The 17623-nt window shown below is 41.1% G+C and overlaps 1 protein-coding gene across 1 annotated transcript; it reads left to right on the top strand.

The window, feature by feature from the left end:
* The first annotated feature begins 826 nt into the window (after positions 1-826).
* CHMP4C (charged multivesicular body protein 4C) lies at positions 827-16476 on the top strand. Its single transcript, XM_082296995.1, has 5 exons — positions 827-1063; positions 8133-8310; positions 9532-9646; positions 12199-12307; positions 14498-16476. The coding sequence occupies exons 1-5, from the start codon at positions 868-870 to the stop codon at positions 14560-14562; spliced, it is 663 nt and encodes a 220-aa protein (XP_082153121.1). The 5' UTR covers positions 827-867; the 3' UTR covers positions 14563-16476.
* Positions 16477-17623: the final 1147 nt, after the last annotated feature.

Below are 17623 nucleotides of genomic sequence, written 5' to 3' on the forward strand. Positions count from 1 at the left end.
CCACTTTTGTAAAAAGCCACATTCCTTCAGAATTCAGGGTTATTTTCCCAGCCTTCACCCACGTGCACGCCTGTGCCCAAGTGTGATGCCCTCCCAAAACACCTTTATGCAGCATGTCTCCAATTCTGGCCTCTTCAGTACCAGAGACATCGAGCTCGTGGAGCGGATCCAGCAGAGCGCTACAAAATTGATCAAGGGACTGGAGCATCTCCCTTCGGAGGAAAGACGGAGAGTTGAGCCTCTTCAGCCCTGAGAAGAAGCAACTGAGAGGGGACTTCACCAATGTCTATAAGCATCTTAGGGGAGGGTGCCAAGAGGCTGGAGCCAAGCCCTTCTCAGTGATGCCAAGCAATAGGAAGAGGCAACAGGCAGAAACTGACACAACAGGAATTTCCACCTGAATATGAGAAAGAACTTTTTTATTGTGTGAGTGACCACACACTGGAACAGATTGCCCAGAGAAGTTGTGGATTCTCCCTCTCTGGAGATACTGAGCCGCCCGGATGCAATCCTGTGCCATGTGCTCTAGGATGACCCTGCTTGAGCAGGGAGGTTGGGCCAGATAACCCACTGTGCATTCTGCGGTTCTATGACATGGGAAAAAAGAAAGGGGGAAGCATAAACTCGGCAGCCGCCTAGGCAGCGGCGGCCCAGCCCGGGACCCTGCGGCTGCCCTGCGGAGCTCGCCGGCTCCTCCCGCCGCTCTGCCCAGCTCGGCCAGCCCGGAGCCGCCCCCGGGCCCGCCCCGCCGCCAGGTGCGGTGCCGCCGCCGCCCATGGGCTCAGGAAGTGCTGTCACGGCGGAGGTTTCTGAGGACCGGGCTGATCAGACCTTTCCGTCGGCGGGTGCCGAGCCGGGATCGCCGCCATGAGCAAGATCTCCAAGTTCTTCAAGGGGGGCGGCTCGGCTGCCTCCAAGGGCCGCGGGGGTCCCTCGCCGCAGGAGGCGCTGGCCCGGCTGCGAGAGACGGAGGAGATGCTCAGCAAGAAGCAGGAGTACCTGGAGACGCGGATCGAGCGGGAGCTGGCGGTAGCCCGGCAGCACGGCACCAAGAACAAGCGAGGTGAGTGAGGGCCGGGCCCCGCGAGACTAAATCCCGGGGCTGGAGGGACTCGGGTCTCGCCGGGGCTGTGGCTGGGCCGGCTCACCTGGCTCCGCAGGCGTACAGTGTGATTCGGCTGTGGGCTCCGAGCAAGTATCACCACACGCGAGGCGGGATGGTGGTTTTGGGTCTTTGGCATCTGTTAGTGTTTAATGAACTGTGGATTCATATAGCGGGATGGGAATTTGTTATTCCTCACAAAATTTAGTGTCTGTGGTTTCCTGTGTGATTGTTCTGTTCGTGCTTTGCACCACAGTCGATGCAGGTATTGGCTGTATACACAGAGGGCAAAGTACTGCTGCTCAGCGAGGGGAGGGAATCGCTGTTTGGGGGCTCAGCATTGGCTGGGCAGGTGGCAAAGGGGATGAGGGATGTGAGGATCTCCTCTATATTCATGAATAAATGCACATCATCCCTATTGCTGACAACTGAGGAACAAAGTGATGCAATGATTCGTCCAAATCATGTAAGAAGTATATGTGCAACCAAAAAAAGAATGATAGCTTAGAGCATTAGTGACTGGTCTGGGACGCTGTTAGCTACGAAGGAGAGGATGCTAAGGGGTCAGGACGTCTGGCTCCTGTGTATACTGATGTTGTCGTTCCTGGGAAGCAAGTGATGGTAGTCAGTGTCTTGGGGATATACAGACCTCTGAGAAACAAGTTAATTACTTCCTAAAGTCACAAGGAGGCCTATTTGTCTACTCTGAGCTGTATTTTAATTCAAATGCTTCAAAACAGAAGAAGAACATTTTGAATTAAAATTTGTGATGTAACAAGAAAGTAGGTCTTTTGCCTGCTCTTTCTGTTACTCAATAATTTAAAAAATAATGCCATGTTACTTCAAACTTGTGAGGAGCTGTGTGTGTTAGAGGTGTTTTGGTTAGCCCTCTAATGTATTTGTAATACTTTAGTATTTAATAATTATTAGCAAAAGGCAGTTTAACTAAACTAACTTTTAGTTAGAAGGGATTTAAAATCATGGGTCAAGATGGGACAGATTTGAAGGCATGGTCAGGGGAAGTAAAGTCAATTCAGCAGCACAACTGAGCCAGCTGGTCGAGAGCATGGGAGCTGTCAGTGTTGTCCCAGTCCTGCCTTTTCTACTCCCCTGGCTTCAGCTGGAGTGTCTCTTGGTTCCTTGTCGAGGTACTGGCACCTCTGTGCTGTCACAGTGAGCTAGTTCAGGAAGGTGATCCAGCTGGAAGCTAATTTGCTATGGAACAAAGTGACCAGGTAGCTCCTGGGGCTGAATTCATTGTGCAAAAGCCTGAGCTGCGGGGCTGGTGCAAGAAAACAGGCTGGTTCCTGTGACTGTAGCAATTCCTGGTTAAATCCAGACACGCTGTTCTGGAATTTCATTCCAAACCCCGGACTATAAACTGGCACATTTGCAGAGAGAAGAAGCATTTCCTGCCTCGCTGCTGCCCTTGTGCTGCTCCCTTCCTTTCCCTTAGCAGAGCTCCCTGAAGGGTGTGTTTCAGAAAGATGGATGTTGTAAAATATTGTGGTTTTCTTTGTCTGGGTTATTTTTTTTACCCAGGATAGTTTAAGTTCCACTTATCCAGTTGACCTGCTAGCTGCATGAGTGCTCGTGCACCTGCGACGGAGAAGGTGGTGCACAAACAGGAATGAGAACTTGTTGGGAAAAGGTGGATCTGCTTCTCCTTCAACTCAGCTGGTTGATGGTGGTTTTAGGTGTGTGTTGGCTTTTTGCTTCAGGCATGCAGCATTTGATATGTGAACGTTTTCTCCCAGATCGTTGTTTCCACTGCAGTACTCAATATGCAATTGCCCTAGCTTTTTATCTGTGAAATTGTTCATGGAGTCATATTGCAAATGGATTGTTGAGCTGATCGTGGTTAAAAATTACGCTTTTTATTTTGTCATTTGCTCAGGGACCAACAGTTAAGGACAGTAAAGAGGCAAGAGTAGGGCAAAAAGTGCAGTGTGGCAGTTTTTATTCATGCCAAAAATGGTTCTTAAACCAAAATGGGATAGTCTAAGTACAGCCAGAGGAGAAACAATATAAACTATGTATTTTTAAAATATAACCTTGCTGTTCCAAACTGCTTAAATTTAGCAGGATAATCAGTGAACTTAAATCCCCAATAATATGTCTTAACTTGATATGTCAATTGCTTTACAGTTTAATTACTGTTGATTTACATATGACAGCATATTAGCTGGTGTATGGTACTGTATAGCTCAGAGAAAATCTGTGTGAACCGGCATCTATTGTAATATTATGTAAACATACACACAAATGAGAGAATAAAGGTTTTAAATCTCCATTGCCTTGTTGAAGTGAATGTTTCAGAGGGACATCACTGGTAATTTTTAATGTTTTGGTTTTTTTTTTTCTTAATTGCATCTATGTAGAAGCCTATGGAAACTAAAATGGGGCTGTCTGCAACTGGAGCAAGATGTATGTAGGGATAGAAAATGCACCAAATTAGCATGATCACACATGATTTTTAGGTGCATGAGTCTGAGTCACACCAACACAAGAGGGAGCAGATTCAAGCACCAGCAATTTCTCATGACTTCATATGACTCTTGAATGTGTTTCATGGGACGTCAGTAGGCTTAACTTGAATTAAAAGCTGTGATGTGTCATTTGTGTGCTAGATGTGAAACATCACTGAAATACTCCTGGCTTTTCCTTTATGAAATATCTCTGCAGTTCCTGTACCTAATCTGAAATTAGCTATACTTTTGAGCTGATACATTTCCAGCATTCTCCATTAATATCCCATTGTAGCTAGACCACTTCAGGTTTTTTTGTTTGCTGAGGTTCCTCCTGCAGAGGTTATGTCATGAGAAGCAATATTTTTTTCACAGTTAGCTCTGACTTCTAATATCTCTCTTTTTTCTATCTCTTGCTGTACTTTTAGGGGGTATCTCAGTTTCAGCCAGTGCATAGCTGCCAACTCCATCTACAAATTGGCCTTTCTTCTCCATTATTTTGAAGGACATAGAGGAAAATTTAAAGAACAGGAAGAGATACTGAATTTTTGAGAACTTTGTTTAAAAGGAAATGTGTTTTCTGAAGCAGGCCTGTAATTTTGAAAATAACATATACGTGAATGTGTGTTGTTTCATCCCGGTGTCTTTCACAGATCCTAAAAAACCCCAAAAACTTAATAAAAGGAATAAAGTTAAGATAAGTCATCCAGAATAGGATTAAATCTTAACTATAAAGAACCACATAGTATTACTGAGGATAAAACCTATGAAGAAAGTTGGAATAACAGGGAGGGTTTCACAAGTAGATGCTGCTAAAGACATTGTGTGTTACGGTTGGGCAGGGCTTATGTAGCCGTGTAGCATTCCTTTTCAATGAGTTAGGTGTAACCAGCAGGCTGTGTTTTGAGGGATAGGACAGTCATGCCTACGGCAGGCTGTGGGACAGGTTGGGAGTGAGGCTTTCTGGCAGGGACATAAAGGAAAGCCCTTAGTGGGTCTCTGCTCCGTGAGTTACAGTGATTGTTCTCTGACTTTAGTGAGCACATTTCGAGTGTCTTGCCATGAACTGGAATGCTTGTAACTGGTCCAGCTCATTGTTGTTCTTGATTTAGCTCCTCAGTTGTAACTGCATATGGCTTCCTCCACAAGGCTTTATGGAATATGGATGCTGATAATGAGCCTAATTAGGGTCCTGTGATTTTTATGGCCTCAGCAGCATTGTCTTCAGTTGTCCCTGGAGTGAGGGAGATCAGAATCTGCAGTCCATCAATCCCTTGCAGGCCTGAGGTGGAGGTTTGTGAACTGTATCCAAGAATGAGATCCAGTATTTTCACAGTGGTGTTATATTTTCTGAAAAAATACTCTTTCCCTACTTCACCAGTTTCCTCATGGGAATTATAAGGATTATTAGACAATCTTTTTATTTCTGCTTCAGAAGATGAGATTGTTGATACTTTCTGTATTGATGGGTGTTGGTGGTGGGCTTGACAGGTAAAGGGGGTATTACTTCACTGTTGCTTTTCAATCTGATCTGTGATGGAACCATGAGAAGGGTGCCACAACTCTTCCTATGTCATTACTTCTGTTTGTCCGTTTGAAATCTGCATATTCACTGTGGCCAGGATTCCAATTGCCCAGCTGGCCATTTCTGCTTCCTTAATAAAGTGTCAGCATTGTAGTTACAATGGAAAAGTGCCCTTCTGTATGCTAATAAAAGTAGTTCATTAATATGCAAACTTAAACTGACATCTGTTGTTCCAGACACCTTGACTATAAAATAAAAACTATAAAATAAAAAATAAAAGCAGTGGTTCCTAATCTGTGAGCTGTATCGTGCTTACTGGACTTGGGAGTAGAGGAAATGTGCTAAAGCCCAGCCAACTGCTGACCATTATAAAATTCAGGAGTTGAATTGGCTTCTTTGGAGCACAGCGGAAAAAGTGTATGAGACTGCTTTTGTTTGTTTTTTCATGGAGAAGCCCTCCACCTCTTCCTGAATGAATTGGGGTTAGTTACTCTTGCTTCCTCAGACTCTACCTCTGCTCAAACTCATCCTCCCCAGTCTGTGTTCCTACTTTGAAATCTTTGGAACGAGGAACACCATTTTTCAGTGCCATTCTTAGACCATTAGTGAAGTGAGTTGTGTTTTCTGCTCAACTTCATTCTATTTTAATAGATAATGTTCTTCTCCCGTTTGATAATTAGAATGTGGGAGCATTATAAAGCAGAAGCATTTCAATCCTGTAAGAGTTGCACAAAGATTTTAAAATGCTTGTAATATGCAGTAGAAAAGCACCAAAAGTTCTTGATACTCTGTGAAACACAGAAAAATAGATTTCAAATAACAAGGAAATTCTCATAGCTATAGGAGCTACTATAGCAACATACTCTGCAATAAAGGGCATTAATTTAATACAAATCAGGAAAATCGTATAGTGTGGTGTGAGAATTTATAATGCTTTAGTTGATAAGGAAGGAGTATGAATTAATTTTCTATGAAGTTCTGCTAGTCATGGGTAAAACTAAAGAGAAGGAAGATAATATGTTGCACCACAATAGTTAGGAAAAGCTGTTTATGAATAGGTGAAGTCATAGAGAGTTTAGCTTCTCCTGTGTTTTCTTGATTTGGGTGTGGTTTAATTAAATGATCTTCAGGATTTTGAAAGCAGCTGCTCTGTGTGTAACTGAGGAAATTCATTTTCCCTGTGAGCAGCTAATAATAACAGCACCATTGCAGAGTCCCATTTCTGAATAACACTGACTAGAAAGACTGCCCCATGGTAGATTCTTGCTCCAGCTGAAGCCTTTCTGCATCAGCTTGTTAGTGCTCCTCAGTCCACAAGGCCTCGGAGTCCTTTCTGGCACAGCTGGTGTTATGCACTGTTTCAGACTGCTACATTTGTCTGGAATCTCTAGCTTCCTAACCTAGGAATCCCGGATCAAATTTGATCCAATGGCAGCTAAGAAAGGAAGTGGCTGGTGTCCTAACTCTACCAATAATAAGCATAAATAAGTAGGAAAATAATAAGTAGGTAAAGATTGTTTGGGAGTAGATCAAAATTATGTATTTTAGAATTGCCAGTGAGAATTTTACAATGCTTACATTTGCTGTGTGCATGACATTATCTGGTGTTTGTGCATCTTCTTCAGAATATGCATGATCTTTGAACCATCCCCCAAAACCTGGGAAATTCTTGGATTTGAATACTGTGATTAATCTGTTGGGGTTGTGGTTTGCTGTCCTGAAATATTTTACTGCCGGTGGTGGAAGGCCTCTAAGCCTGTGTGAATGCCTCTCCTTGTGCAGCTCATGAGGAGCAATTTTGATCATTGATCATTGATTCAAGCATTTGTCAACAAAACATTAATTTTTTTAGTGTGTTGTTACACACCATAAATCTACGTGCCCTCCTTGGGGGGATCCTAATTTAATTTGAAAATTTGTGTACCCCAGTGTCAAGGTTCAGTGTTATTGCACATGGGCAATTATTTGAACAAAATGGCAACAGTAGCTGCTCCTGTTGGTTGAGTTTGGGGGGCTGCACGGCTGCTGGGGCTTGCCAGCTCTGAATCTGTTTAAAAAATTAAATGTAAGAGACAAGGGAAGGGATGGGGGTGTTAATAGCATTGAAAGAAACCAAACAGTGGGTTAACTCACTCTCTTGGTTTCATTTGGTGGGTTTTTTTCGCCTGGCACATGTGTAGTTTGGAAAGGACTGTCGTCAGGAAATGCTTGTGGCAAAATTGTGTGTGTTCCCACACCCTGTGGCCAAGAGAAAGTCCTTTTCTCCTCCTGCTTGACACGAGCATTTATTCTGGTAATGATTTACTCTGGGCAAAGTACGCTGGTCATATCTTAGTGAATATAAAAGACTAATCTTGACAATTTACAAAGATAATGGAGTGTAGCTGGATTTCACTGTGCCCGTGTCTACAAAGTTCTTTATGTTTTCAAATTCTAAGGTTTAAAGATCACATTCCTAAGTGATTGTAAGAAATAGATGAGCTAAAAGCTGGAGAAATTAAAATCCTGCTCTGATCTAACCCTTCTGTCTAGCTGGGCCATTTGGTCTCTCCATTGCACTTCACAGTTACTGCTGCTGAGACAAAGTTTAGAAAGCACTATTGGTGGAATTGTGGTTATCATGACAGATCTTCATACGCTGTCTTCCTTAGGTTTTACTTACATCTTGCAGCTTCTTCTTTTCTTCTTTCTTCTGTTTCTGCTTTCTGACTACTCTCTGATGTTTTTCTTTTTCCTTCCCATCTTCCCTGCTTTGCCTCTGTGCACAGGATGGAGTTCAAGATCTCCCACAGTGGAGGAAGAAGCTGCTTTTCCTTGTGGCACTAAAAGGAGTTAATCTAAAAGAGGCTTCCCAGCATGTTCATGGAACAGCATGTTGGTGATTAACAGGCTGCTGATCTGGTGTGGTCAAAGTTTGTCTCCCTAGTAAGGTAGGAGGGTGAGAATTATAAATTCTGCAGGTCAGCTTGGTGCTGAACTACTTGTGCTTGCATTTGCTATGAAAATACACAGTACACTTTGCCTCTTCCCATTCCAGCTGCCTTGCAAGCTCTGAAGAGAAAAAAGAGATATGAGAAACAGTTGAATCAAATTGACGGGACACTTTCGACCATTGAGTTCCAGAGAGAGGCATTGGAAAATTCCCACACCAACACAGAAGTACTCAAGAATATGGGTTATGCTGCACAAGCTATGAAAAAAGTGCATGAAAATATGTAAGTGTTTTCTAGTAGCTTCCAAGTTGAATTTACTAACCACTTTCAAATTATTCTAGCACTACAGACTGTTGTATCAAGTTAGATAGTTTTGACTTCATTTTTGGTTTGGGCATCCAATGTCAGGAATGCTTTTGGTGCTGTAGTGTTTTATTTGGCAGAAAAGTATATTTTCCTAACAATAAATCTAGAAGGAAGTTCGCTTAACTAGTGAGATCTGTTTTCTTAAGTCTGTCTTGGCAGTGGAGAGTGGCCTCTGTCCCTGGTTTGCCTAGAAGAAAATCTAGCCATAGAAACTAGGTGGACTCTTTACCTCAGAATCCATAAGCTGGACTGTGAGATTCAAAGTACTAATTAGACCTGACCCCCCCTCCTCCCGCTGCCCCTGCATAAAAAAGAATTACCTTCTTTTTTGTCATATGTCCTATATTGTTTCAAGGGGTGTTTTTCTGCCTGAACAAACAGAGTTAAATCACAAGGGTTGTTCTGGGAGAAGTAAACAGGAACTGAAACAATAATCAAGTTAACAATAAGGGGAAACCTTTAAATGGGGTACAATTCTGTTAAGTTCCCCCCAGTTCTGGTGAAAGCTTAACATCAAAAAAGATCTATAAAATCATAAAATAGTTTGGGTTCAAAGGGACTTTTAGAGATAATCTTGTCCAAACACCTTGCAGTGAATAGGAATATCTTCAACTAGATCACGTTGCTCAGAGTACATCCAATCTGACCTTGGATGTTTCTGGTGGTGGGGCATCCACCATTTCTGGGCAACCTGTGCTGATGCTTCACCAACCTCATTGTAAAAAACTTCTTCCTTGTATCAAAACTAAATTGACCCTCTTTTATTTTAAAGCTATTACCTTCTGTCCTTCACAACAAGCCATGTAAATGTTTATCCCCATCTTTCTTTAAACCCCTGAGTACCGAAAGCCCTGTAAAGATGCTGACTTTGGGGGTCTGCCCATGGGCTGTGACTGTCTGACAGAGGTATGAGGAGCACAGAGAGGGAGAGACACACTCTGCCGCAGTTTGACTTTTGTTATAATCCCAACGTGGAAGTAGCTGGACTGGGTGTAGGTGAGGAAAATTATTCCCTGTGAATTCTGCTGTTTACAGAGTCACGGGCATGAAAATAAATTAGGGTCTGTTCAAGTGAGTCTGTTCTGTAGGATTTGAATGATATATCTTAAAAAAAATGTTTCCATGTCACCTTGCTAGGGATTTGAACAAAATTGATGATTTGATGCAAGATATCACTGAACAGCAAGATGTTGCCCAGGAAATTTCAGATGCTATCTCAAACCGAGCCACCTTTGGTGATGAGTTTGATGAGGTTAGTACTTCAGGCCTGTAAGTTTTAACTCCATAGTTATTTTGCTGTGCAGTGGTTTGTTTCTCAAAAAGTGTGGATATGAAATTCCTTGGTTCCAGCTTACCCTATCTAGGACAATTGTATAATTTTTAATATAAATATAAAAATTAAATAAAATGATTAATGTATAAAACACATAATGTACTAAATAGAAATCTATAGATGTAAAAATATAAAAATTATTTTTATTTCTGTATACATTTTAAGAAAAGCATTTTTTACTACACTCCTGTAGTTATTTTTCTCATTTGAGTCACGGAAGAATGAGGTCACTAAAACATGTAATTTGTACTACTCCAAGTGGACACTGAAACATACAATTTTTTGTTGCTCCAAATAGACATCCGTTTGACTAAATGCATGTCCCTGTGTCATGGACAGGCTGCTGTTCATAATTCTGAATATTTGGACCATTTTTTAAGGTTGTTTGTGGTGCTTGGAGATGCAGGTCCTTTCCCTGTTGCCCAGACCCCAGAAGCAGATCCATTTGGTAAAAGTAATACCTGTTGGAGGTAATAAGGTGTCATTCTAGAGCTCTTTTCTTTTGAAATCCCCACAAGGCATTTAGGACCTTCTCAAAATTTGTTGCAGTAGTTTTCATCCAGTGCCCCCAGATTTGATTTTGTATATCTAAGCAGGATATTATTTATTTCTGATCCTGTCATGGCTGAGGACTCAAAGGTCAAGGATACTCAAATTCTTGTCATCTGTGGAATGCAGAGATGGGTATCAAGCTCAGTATCACAACCAGTTTGGTTTTGTTTTTCAATTTTGTTTCAAAATGACCAAGCACTAAGGATCATTTGAAGAATGGCCTGAATACTCAAACCATTCACTCTATTCCCAACTAATTGGTTCCTATGTGCCCAAATGGACAACAAAGAAAAATATAAATGCTGTATCGCACATATTTGCTTGATTCGGAGGTAGAGGAAGTTCCATTCAACAGTTCTAATTCATTGAAAGTAAGAATGATTCTTTGTATTTTGTTCCCATTACCTGCTTTCCTGTATTTCTACTTTGAATGTAAATAGACTTTCCAAGAAACATTTAGTCATTACTGGCACAAGGAATGGGATTTGGCCTGAGCTTCAAACAATTGAAAAACATACTGTCCATCCCAAACAGCTGTACAGTGTCTTACTTTTCATCAGTGCTTAACTTTTTTGGAGTCTAGGCTTAGTAAGCATGTTGTAGATTGACCTGGAAGTTCCTAAGAGATACTAGTGGAAGCTGACGTGCATTGTTCCTGTTTGGGAAATAAGCCACTGTCACTTGGGGCATTTGCATAGGAGCCTAATACTGACAGTACTTGGGTAGTAACTGGTAAACCTGGTTTGCAGGCTACTGCAGCTTAAGAGTGCTGGAATCAATGACATAATTGCTGGGATATAAGGTGGTTTGTGTTGAAGGATGATATACTTTTTTTTTTGAAGGATGTTTTTTCCAGGCTCTTAGATGTATTTTTTCTTCACATGTGTGCCATGGGTGTAAGGAGACCATGGAAGCATGTGATTTCTCCTGCCCCGGACAGGCACAGAAATATAAGGGTTCTTTCTCCCTGGGTTGGCACAGTGCATGTTTGCCTTAAATTATAAAACCAAGTAAATCTAGGTATCAAGTTCTGTGGTGGCTATGCACCTATGATTTTAACTTCTACACTGGTGATAAACAAAGTCTAAATGTGTAGGCAAAGCCCATTTCAATACCTAGTAGCTCCTACTTTACTACTTTTCTGACACTTCCCCCAGCCCTCTCCAGTTGTTTTTGCCCATTGTTTCTTTAAAACCATTTTACCTATGTGGCAAAGGCCCATTTCTCTACAAATATGTAACATTTGGCTTCCTTTCTTTGGGAAACGTCAGCCAAGGAATAGTTCCTTGATTTTTTAAAAAGTGTACAGCCTTTTTATTTTTAGCATTGTATGAGTGGATTAGATCATCTGTCCAAATCAGCCTCTGCACCTAAAAGCCCACGAGTGCTGCGTGCTTCAAGAGTGGATAGCAGGACCCAGGAGGACAGTTTTGATTCCAGTGCTGCTTTGAAATCACATATAATCCTGGATTTGTGTGATAAATTATGCTGAAGCATAATGTTTAATGACAGTCTGCCTTATAACCAGTGGAAGGTGTTTGCCTTTTAAAATGGGAGAAATGGCACATTAAAGTTAGAATCCATTGAAACGTACAGGCTCTAGATTTGGAACAAACCTGAGGACAGCAGAGAGGCTTTTTACTCCCGTATTTGCCTTTTTGATGTGTATTGTACTGCTGTTAGTTTTGTTTCTAATTTTATTCCTGTTTCTAACTTCCACTATCTTATTTTCGATGTTCAATTAAGATTTACTGTTATTGTCCATACTTAGTAAAAATTACACTTTTAATATGCTGTTTCCTGATATATCCTTTCAGGTGTAAACTGTTTTTCAGTAGTACTTTGCTTCATGGTGGTTAAATGTGTCCTTGTGTGTGATCACTGTCTATATTTGTAAATAATGTTTCCCTTGAATTTAGGATGAGTTGATGGCAGAATTAGAAGAACTGGAGCAAGAAGAACTGAACAAGGGAATGAGAGATGTCAGGTTGCCAAGTGTTCCATCCACATCGCTGCCTTCTCGCCCTGGTAAAATGCCTGCTTGCCATTTTACATTTCTCATGATTAAGCCATGCTGTGAGAGAGGGGAGAGGAAGACAGGGTTTCAGATCTCCATTTAGCTATTTTTTAACTTTTAAAATGTTATAAATTCCTTTTCCTATTTTTGTATCTGCTTAACAGAAAAAGCAGAGTAGAATTCCATTTTGCTCTATGAAAGCCTTTAGGACCAAATTCTCTGTAGATTTGGGGAGACAAACTTGTGGAACTTGACCTTGCATATATACTGATAAATCTCCTACTGAAATGTAGTAAGATAATTAAGGAATGATCCTTTCTGCCTTTTTTTTTTGTTGTTTTTGGCAATAAAATCCTTAGTCTCTTTCAATTAGAGTCTGACCTAGATTCAAAATGTTTAGGTCATAAAGATCCAGCTTTGCAGGGTAGTGGTTTGATATTTTCCACTGGTATTTTAATTAAAAATGAAGGAGGCAGCAGGAAGTACATATTTAAAGACATATTTTCATTCCTTTGCTGTCTTTCTACTGAATAGGCTTATTCCTGGTATTAAGCTGTAGTTTTATTTTTCTGTAGTTCTGCCCTGTTCATTTTAAATTAAGCTAGAGGCAGTTAACTTCTACTACGCTTTCCACTGTCAGTTGACAGACTTACTGTGTACTGACATTAGTAAAAGAATATAAATACTTGATGGTAAGGACAGCACACGTGACACAGGTTGTTTATGGTTTCTGCTGCAGAACAGGTTACCTAGACCAGCTTGACACAAATACTGTTATATGTGTTTTGGCAGATGGCGCTTAAATCCTGAGAAGCAGTTTAAAATGTTCAGACTGAGACTGTGGCCTCATCTACTGAAGTCAACTGCAAAACAGCTAGTAAAAAAAAAAGGGATTTAGTGAAAATTCAGTCTGGCCATTTAGGATTTGCTCATACATTGTCTTCCAGATCCAGCTGTGCCAGTTGACATTTTTATTAAACCCAGACCACCTCCCTGTGTTTCTCACTATTTTAATTTTTTACTTCATCCGTCTGTATGGCTGCTTCAGGCAAGATGAGCTGGTTACAATTAGATAGTTCAAGGCACTGAGAAACTGGTTTATGTTTTCTGAAACTTGCTGCTTACTGTTACACAGCAACAGCAAAATCAGAACAGTCGATATAATGCTTCTAATTGGAGATGCATGTTGCCCTCCTGATTTTGAAGATGAGGAAACTGCAGTGGAGCAAGGCACAGTGACCTTCCCCAGTCACACAGTGAACCAGTGACACTTGCAGAATAGGGACTGAATCTGTGGTCTCCATGTACTTCTCCCACCTTTAGTCCCTGAAGGTGGTAGTTGCAGTCCCCTCAGGATGGCAGCTCCTGGCCCTGCAGCTGCCTCCGGGGGGAGCCGGCTGGCCGCTGTAAAGGGGCACACGTGGGTGTTGCACCCAGTACCAGCGTTCCACTGGTGCTCAGAGAGATGCCAGTCCTGATGTGCACAGCCCACAGACGGAGGAGGCAGCCTGAGGTTCAGCCCGGGCTGTTGGGCGTCTAGTTTGCAGCTCAGCAAATGAAGACAATTTGGGTGGGGTTTTCGTGCAGTGAAGGCAGATGATGAGTGTGAGGAGATTTGCATACAAAGGGACAAAATGTGTGTGGGACCTGATACAGAGCTGGGAGTTGCTGCTGCTGTGAACGCAGCAGTTAACTGGCATCACCTGAGCAAAGTAAGTTCAGGAACTTCTTTCTCCGTTTTAATAAATGACACCACCCATTAAAATGGGGTGAGTTCATTCAGAGACTGGGCTTGCATGTACAGAACCTCTCAGCACTATTTGGAAAGGTAGCAGGATGTGCAGCTGGCCAGGGTAGGTCACTTTTGCCCATTTACATGGTGGTGTGAGAACTGACAGCATTCTTGTGGCCCCTTTCCGGCTGTGAAAACTCTTAGATATCAAATGTTTTTTCTGTGTGAGTCTTTCAGTAGGAATTGCATCAGACCTATATTGTGAACTTTAGGGTTCTGTGGGAAATAATGATGGGGCAAAACAGTCACATCTCTTATGAGCTTCATTCCTGTATTACCCATGTTCAGCTTGCTACTCAGTAAATTGGTCTGAGATCTTCAAACTGAAGACTATGCAAGTCCTCATGCTAACAGATAGAATGGTTCTGACTGTTACATTAGTTGATGGTTATTGTCTCTTTATCTGCAGCATCGACCAGGAAGAGAGCAGAGGATGAAGATGAAATGAAGAAGCTGGCTGCCTGGGCTTCATAAGAGCATGGTCTTTTTATAACACCAAACATTATAGTGCAGATGTAAAGAGCTGTAATGCTGTTTTATAAAAGCACTCACTTAGTGTGGTTGTATTTCATACAGGCTGGGTTTTTTTATGGCAAATCTTGCTAAGACTGGTGTTACCGCCATATTACAAAGCTAGTTTAAAAACCAGCAAACAAAAGAATTAAATAGTTGCCTAAACCTTCAGGCATTAATTTTTTTCCAGCCTTGTCAAGAGATTTGTTTTATTATTAGTATCAGTTTTTATTAGGTACTATCTTACAATATCTGTTGGTTTGTAAAACCTGTGTGCCTCACTTCTGCTCAAAGCTTGATTAATTTTTGAAATGAGAAAGTTAAGGAAGTCATCAGGGTCCTATAACTAGAGGGTTATTTGGTTCAGACTATTTAATATTAGCAAAACAGCTTAATACATGTCCTGACTTGCAAGTTCTCTGAGTACAAGAGCTAATAAATATTCATTTGGGCATGAAGATTCAAACAGTCTACCTGGAGCAACTTATGTTGTCCTAGATATTAAGAAGAAACTCTACTGTAGGGTTTTTGAAGTGGGATACGTTATTTGTTTTAACTGGCCAAAATGTCCCATGGACTTCTATAGGTCAACTTGAATTTTATTTTGGACTATTTCTGACTTGGTTACAGAATTACAGTGATAAAGGAAGGTGAAATGTCTAAGTTCTTACAGATTCTTGACAAACAATACTCATTTTCATTAACCCTGTCAAAAACTCTGAAGAGATTTGACGTTCCTTTGTTCTCCTCTATCTTGTCCTTTTAGGGTGAGTCTTTACTTTGTATGATAATACTCATCCTCAAAGGAAATTAGCAACACATTTTGAATTATACCATTTCAAAATAGTTTTAATTTCTGAGCTTTGTTTCTTTTCTCTTACTCAGTTTGTGAGTAGAAATAATACCAGTGTGTTGCATTTGCAGTGCCTTTTTAAACCCTGGTTAAAAGCTGATTCTGGGTTACTTGTAAAGTTGGTGTGTTACTGTCCAACTAACAGCCTTTTAGCCGAAGGAGAAAATGCCACTCTTGAGTGCTAAACTACTACATGTATGGAGAAATCGCTGTTCAAATACAACCCAAAAATTAAATAGGCTGCTTTGTACTAACGAAGTTTATTAAATAAGTCTTAAGCTCTATGCTAGTAGCCTGCTGTCAATCACAAGGAGATAGTAAAACACTGTGGAGTTCCTAGGAGTGTAGGAAGCAGAGTCCTTAATCTAGGTTTCTTGTTTTCAAATGAATTTAAATTTAATGATGACCAAACCACCTGGGGAATAATGCTAAACTTCGTTTCTGTGGATCTTCAGCAACAGAAGACTGGCCCCTTCTCCTGCAGGCTTTAGCCTGTGATTTGCTGTGTGTTCAGCTTCAACAGCCTACAATAGCCTTCAGCTTAGTGGATTTTAGGTCAAGCATCAGTAAGTATGTGTTTCTAGACATGGCCTGCTCAGAACCTTTCAAGTTGAGCCCCATGCATGAAACCTAAAATGTATAACCCCTGTGGAGAGATTGACTTTTTCAGAACTTTCATTCTCTGTGGAGGAATTGGTTTTGGTTTGTATCTGTATGAGAGGTGAATCGAGCCTTGCTACTTTACTTAGGATAATTTTCTTCCTGGAAAAAAAACTAGGTGTGTTAATTCTGTCCTAAAATTTGGAGGTATCAAGAAAATTTTCCCTTTTTGCTGAGAGTAGAGCAAGTCTGGAATTATTTAATTTTTGTTTTAAATACAAAATAAAACAGAAAAAAGAAAGAAAGAACTGCCTTAAATTTAAAAATACATTTTGAACTCTCAAGGAGTAGGAAACCAAATACTAACAAAATGCTACTTGGTTTTAATGCTTGCTGAAATTCAGCATGAGATGCTAGCTGAAAGCAGGAATATTTAGTAAAATAGCAAATATTCTAAGTTATTTTGAATCTGTTTGCTAATCTTTCTGGCTTGAATCCTATGTTCCAGGTGTGCAGTTCATGCAGGTCTCTGAATCGGGTACAGATTGTGTTAGCACACACTGGTTGTGTGACCGTGCAAGGCTGGCAGTGTGCTTGTGGACACTTCTGGCACTTCTAAATAGCATTTCTTTGCCAACATAGTGCCATAGTTAGCTTGGAAAAGCTGGCTTCTAGCCTCTGTTCTTGGTCAAATTAGTAGTTTAACCATGTTTGGCTCTTATGTAGCACTTGGCATATTTGAAGTGCTCTACAACCTAATAGATCTCTAAGCTCCCATTTTGAAACTAAAGTGACTTTCAGTCTGCTTTGGAAAATATGGGCCTGCTGTTTTTGTGTAAGAACTTTCCCTGTGAACACCCCTCAGAAGAGAGAAAGAAAACCTATAGAAGGTCTCCTTTGCAAACCAGTGTTTGACTGCTGGCCTTCAGCAATGTTTTGGCCAAGTGTTGATCCTAAAGAAACTTTGGGTGTCTTCAGCTTATTAATCTCAGACCAAGCACTTTAAAAACAAAATTTTTGGTAGATGAAGAAATGAAACTGGATATTCAGGTGAGCTGCTCTGAAAGCTTGTGTATAGTGGCTGGTGATGCTGAAGGACAGACTCATGTACCAGTTCACAGGCCAGGATGTGTGGTTGGTGAAGTTGTACTCAGAAGCACTATAGTGATGTAATGACAGAAACCAAAAGACACCATGGACTTGCATAACTGGAGTGTTTGTTGCCATATTTTTTTGGGACGCCAGTTTTCTTCAAAGGCAATGGGGTTGTAGGGATTTAATTCTTAATTCAGCTGAGGGAGTGGCTCTTTCCTGTGTAAATTCAGATAAGTGGGACAAATGGCTCTTTCTTTTTTGAACATATGTCTCTCTTCATGCCAAGATGGTATTTGTTTAGTGTGTAAGCAGTCGAAAGTGAATCGTGTCAACGTGTTATTGTCAATGTACCCTATTAACTGGAACATATTTTACAGGACTGTGGCAGCAGATGGTGTACTATAACTGACTTCCTTTCTTGTTGCTTATTTATTCTGAGATTGGGTTGTTTTTTTTTTTTCCTCCTAACAGGCT

Source organism: Coloeus monedula, assembly GCF_965178545.1.
Source record: "Coloeus monedula genome assembly, chromosome: 1".
NCBI classification, from domain to species: Eukaryota; Metazoa; Chordata; class Aves; order Passeriformes; family Corvidae; genus Coloeus; species Coloeus monedula.

Coding starts and splice junctions, on each gene's coding strand:
- CHMP4C (XM_082296995.1), top strand. CDS start 868: ATGAGCAAGATCTCCAAGTTCTTCAAGGGGGGCGGCTCGGCTGCCTCC. Junction 1,064..8,132: donor CGGCACCAAGAACAAGCGAG/GTGAGTGAGGGC, acceptor TTCCCATTCCAG/CTGCCTTGCAAGCTCTGAAG. Junction 12,308..14,497: donor ATCGCTGCCTTCTCGCCCTG/GTAAAATGCCTG, acceptor CTTTATCTGCAG/CATCGACCAGGAAGAGAGCA.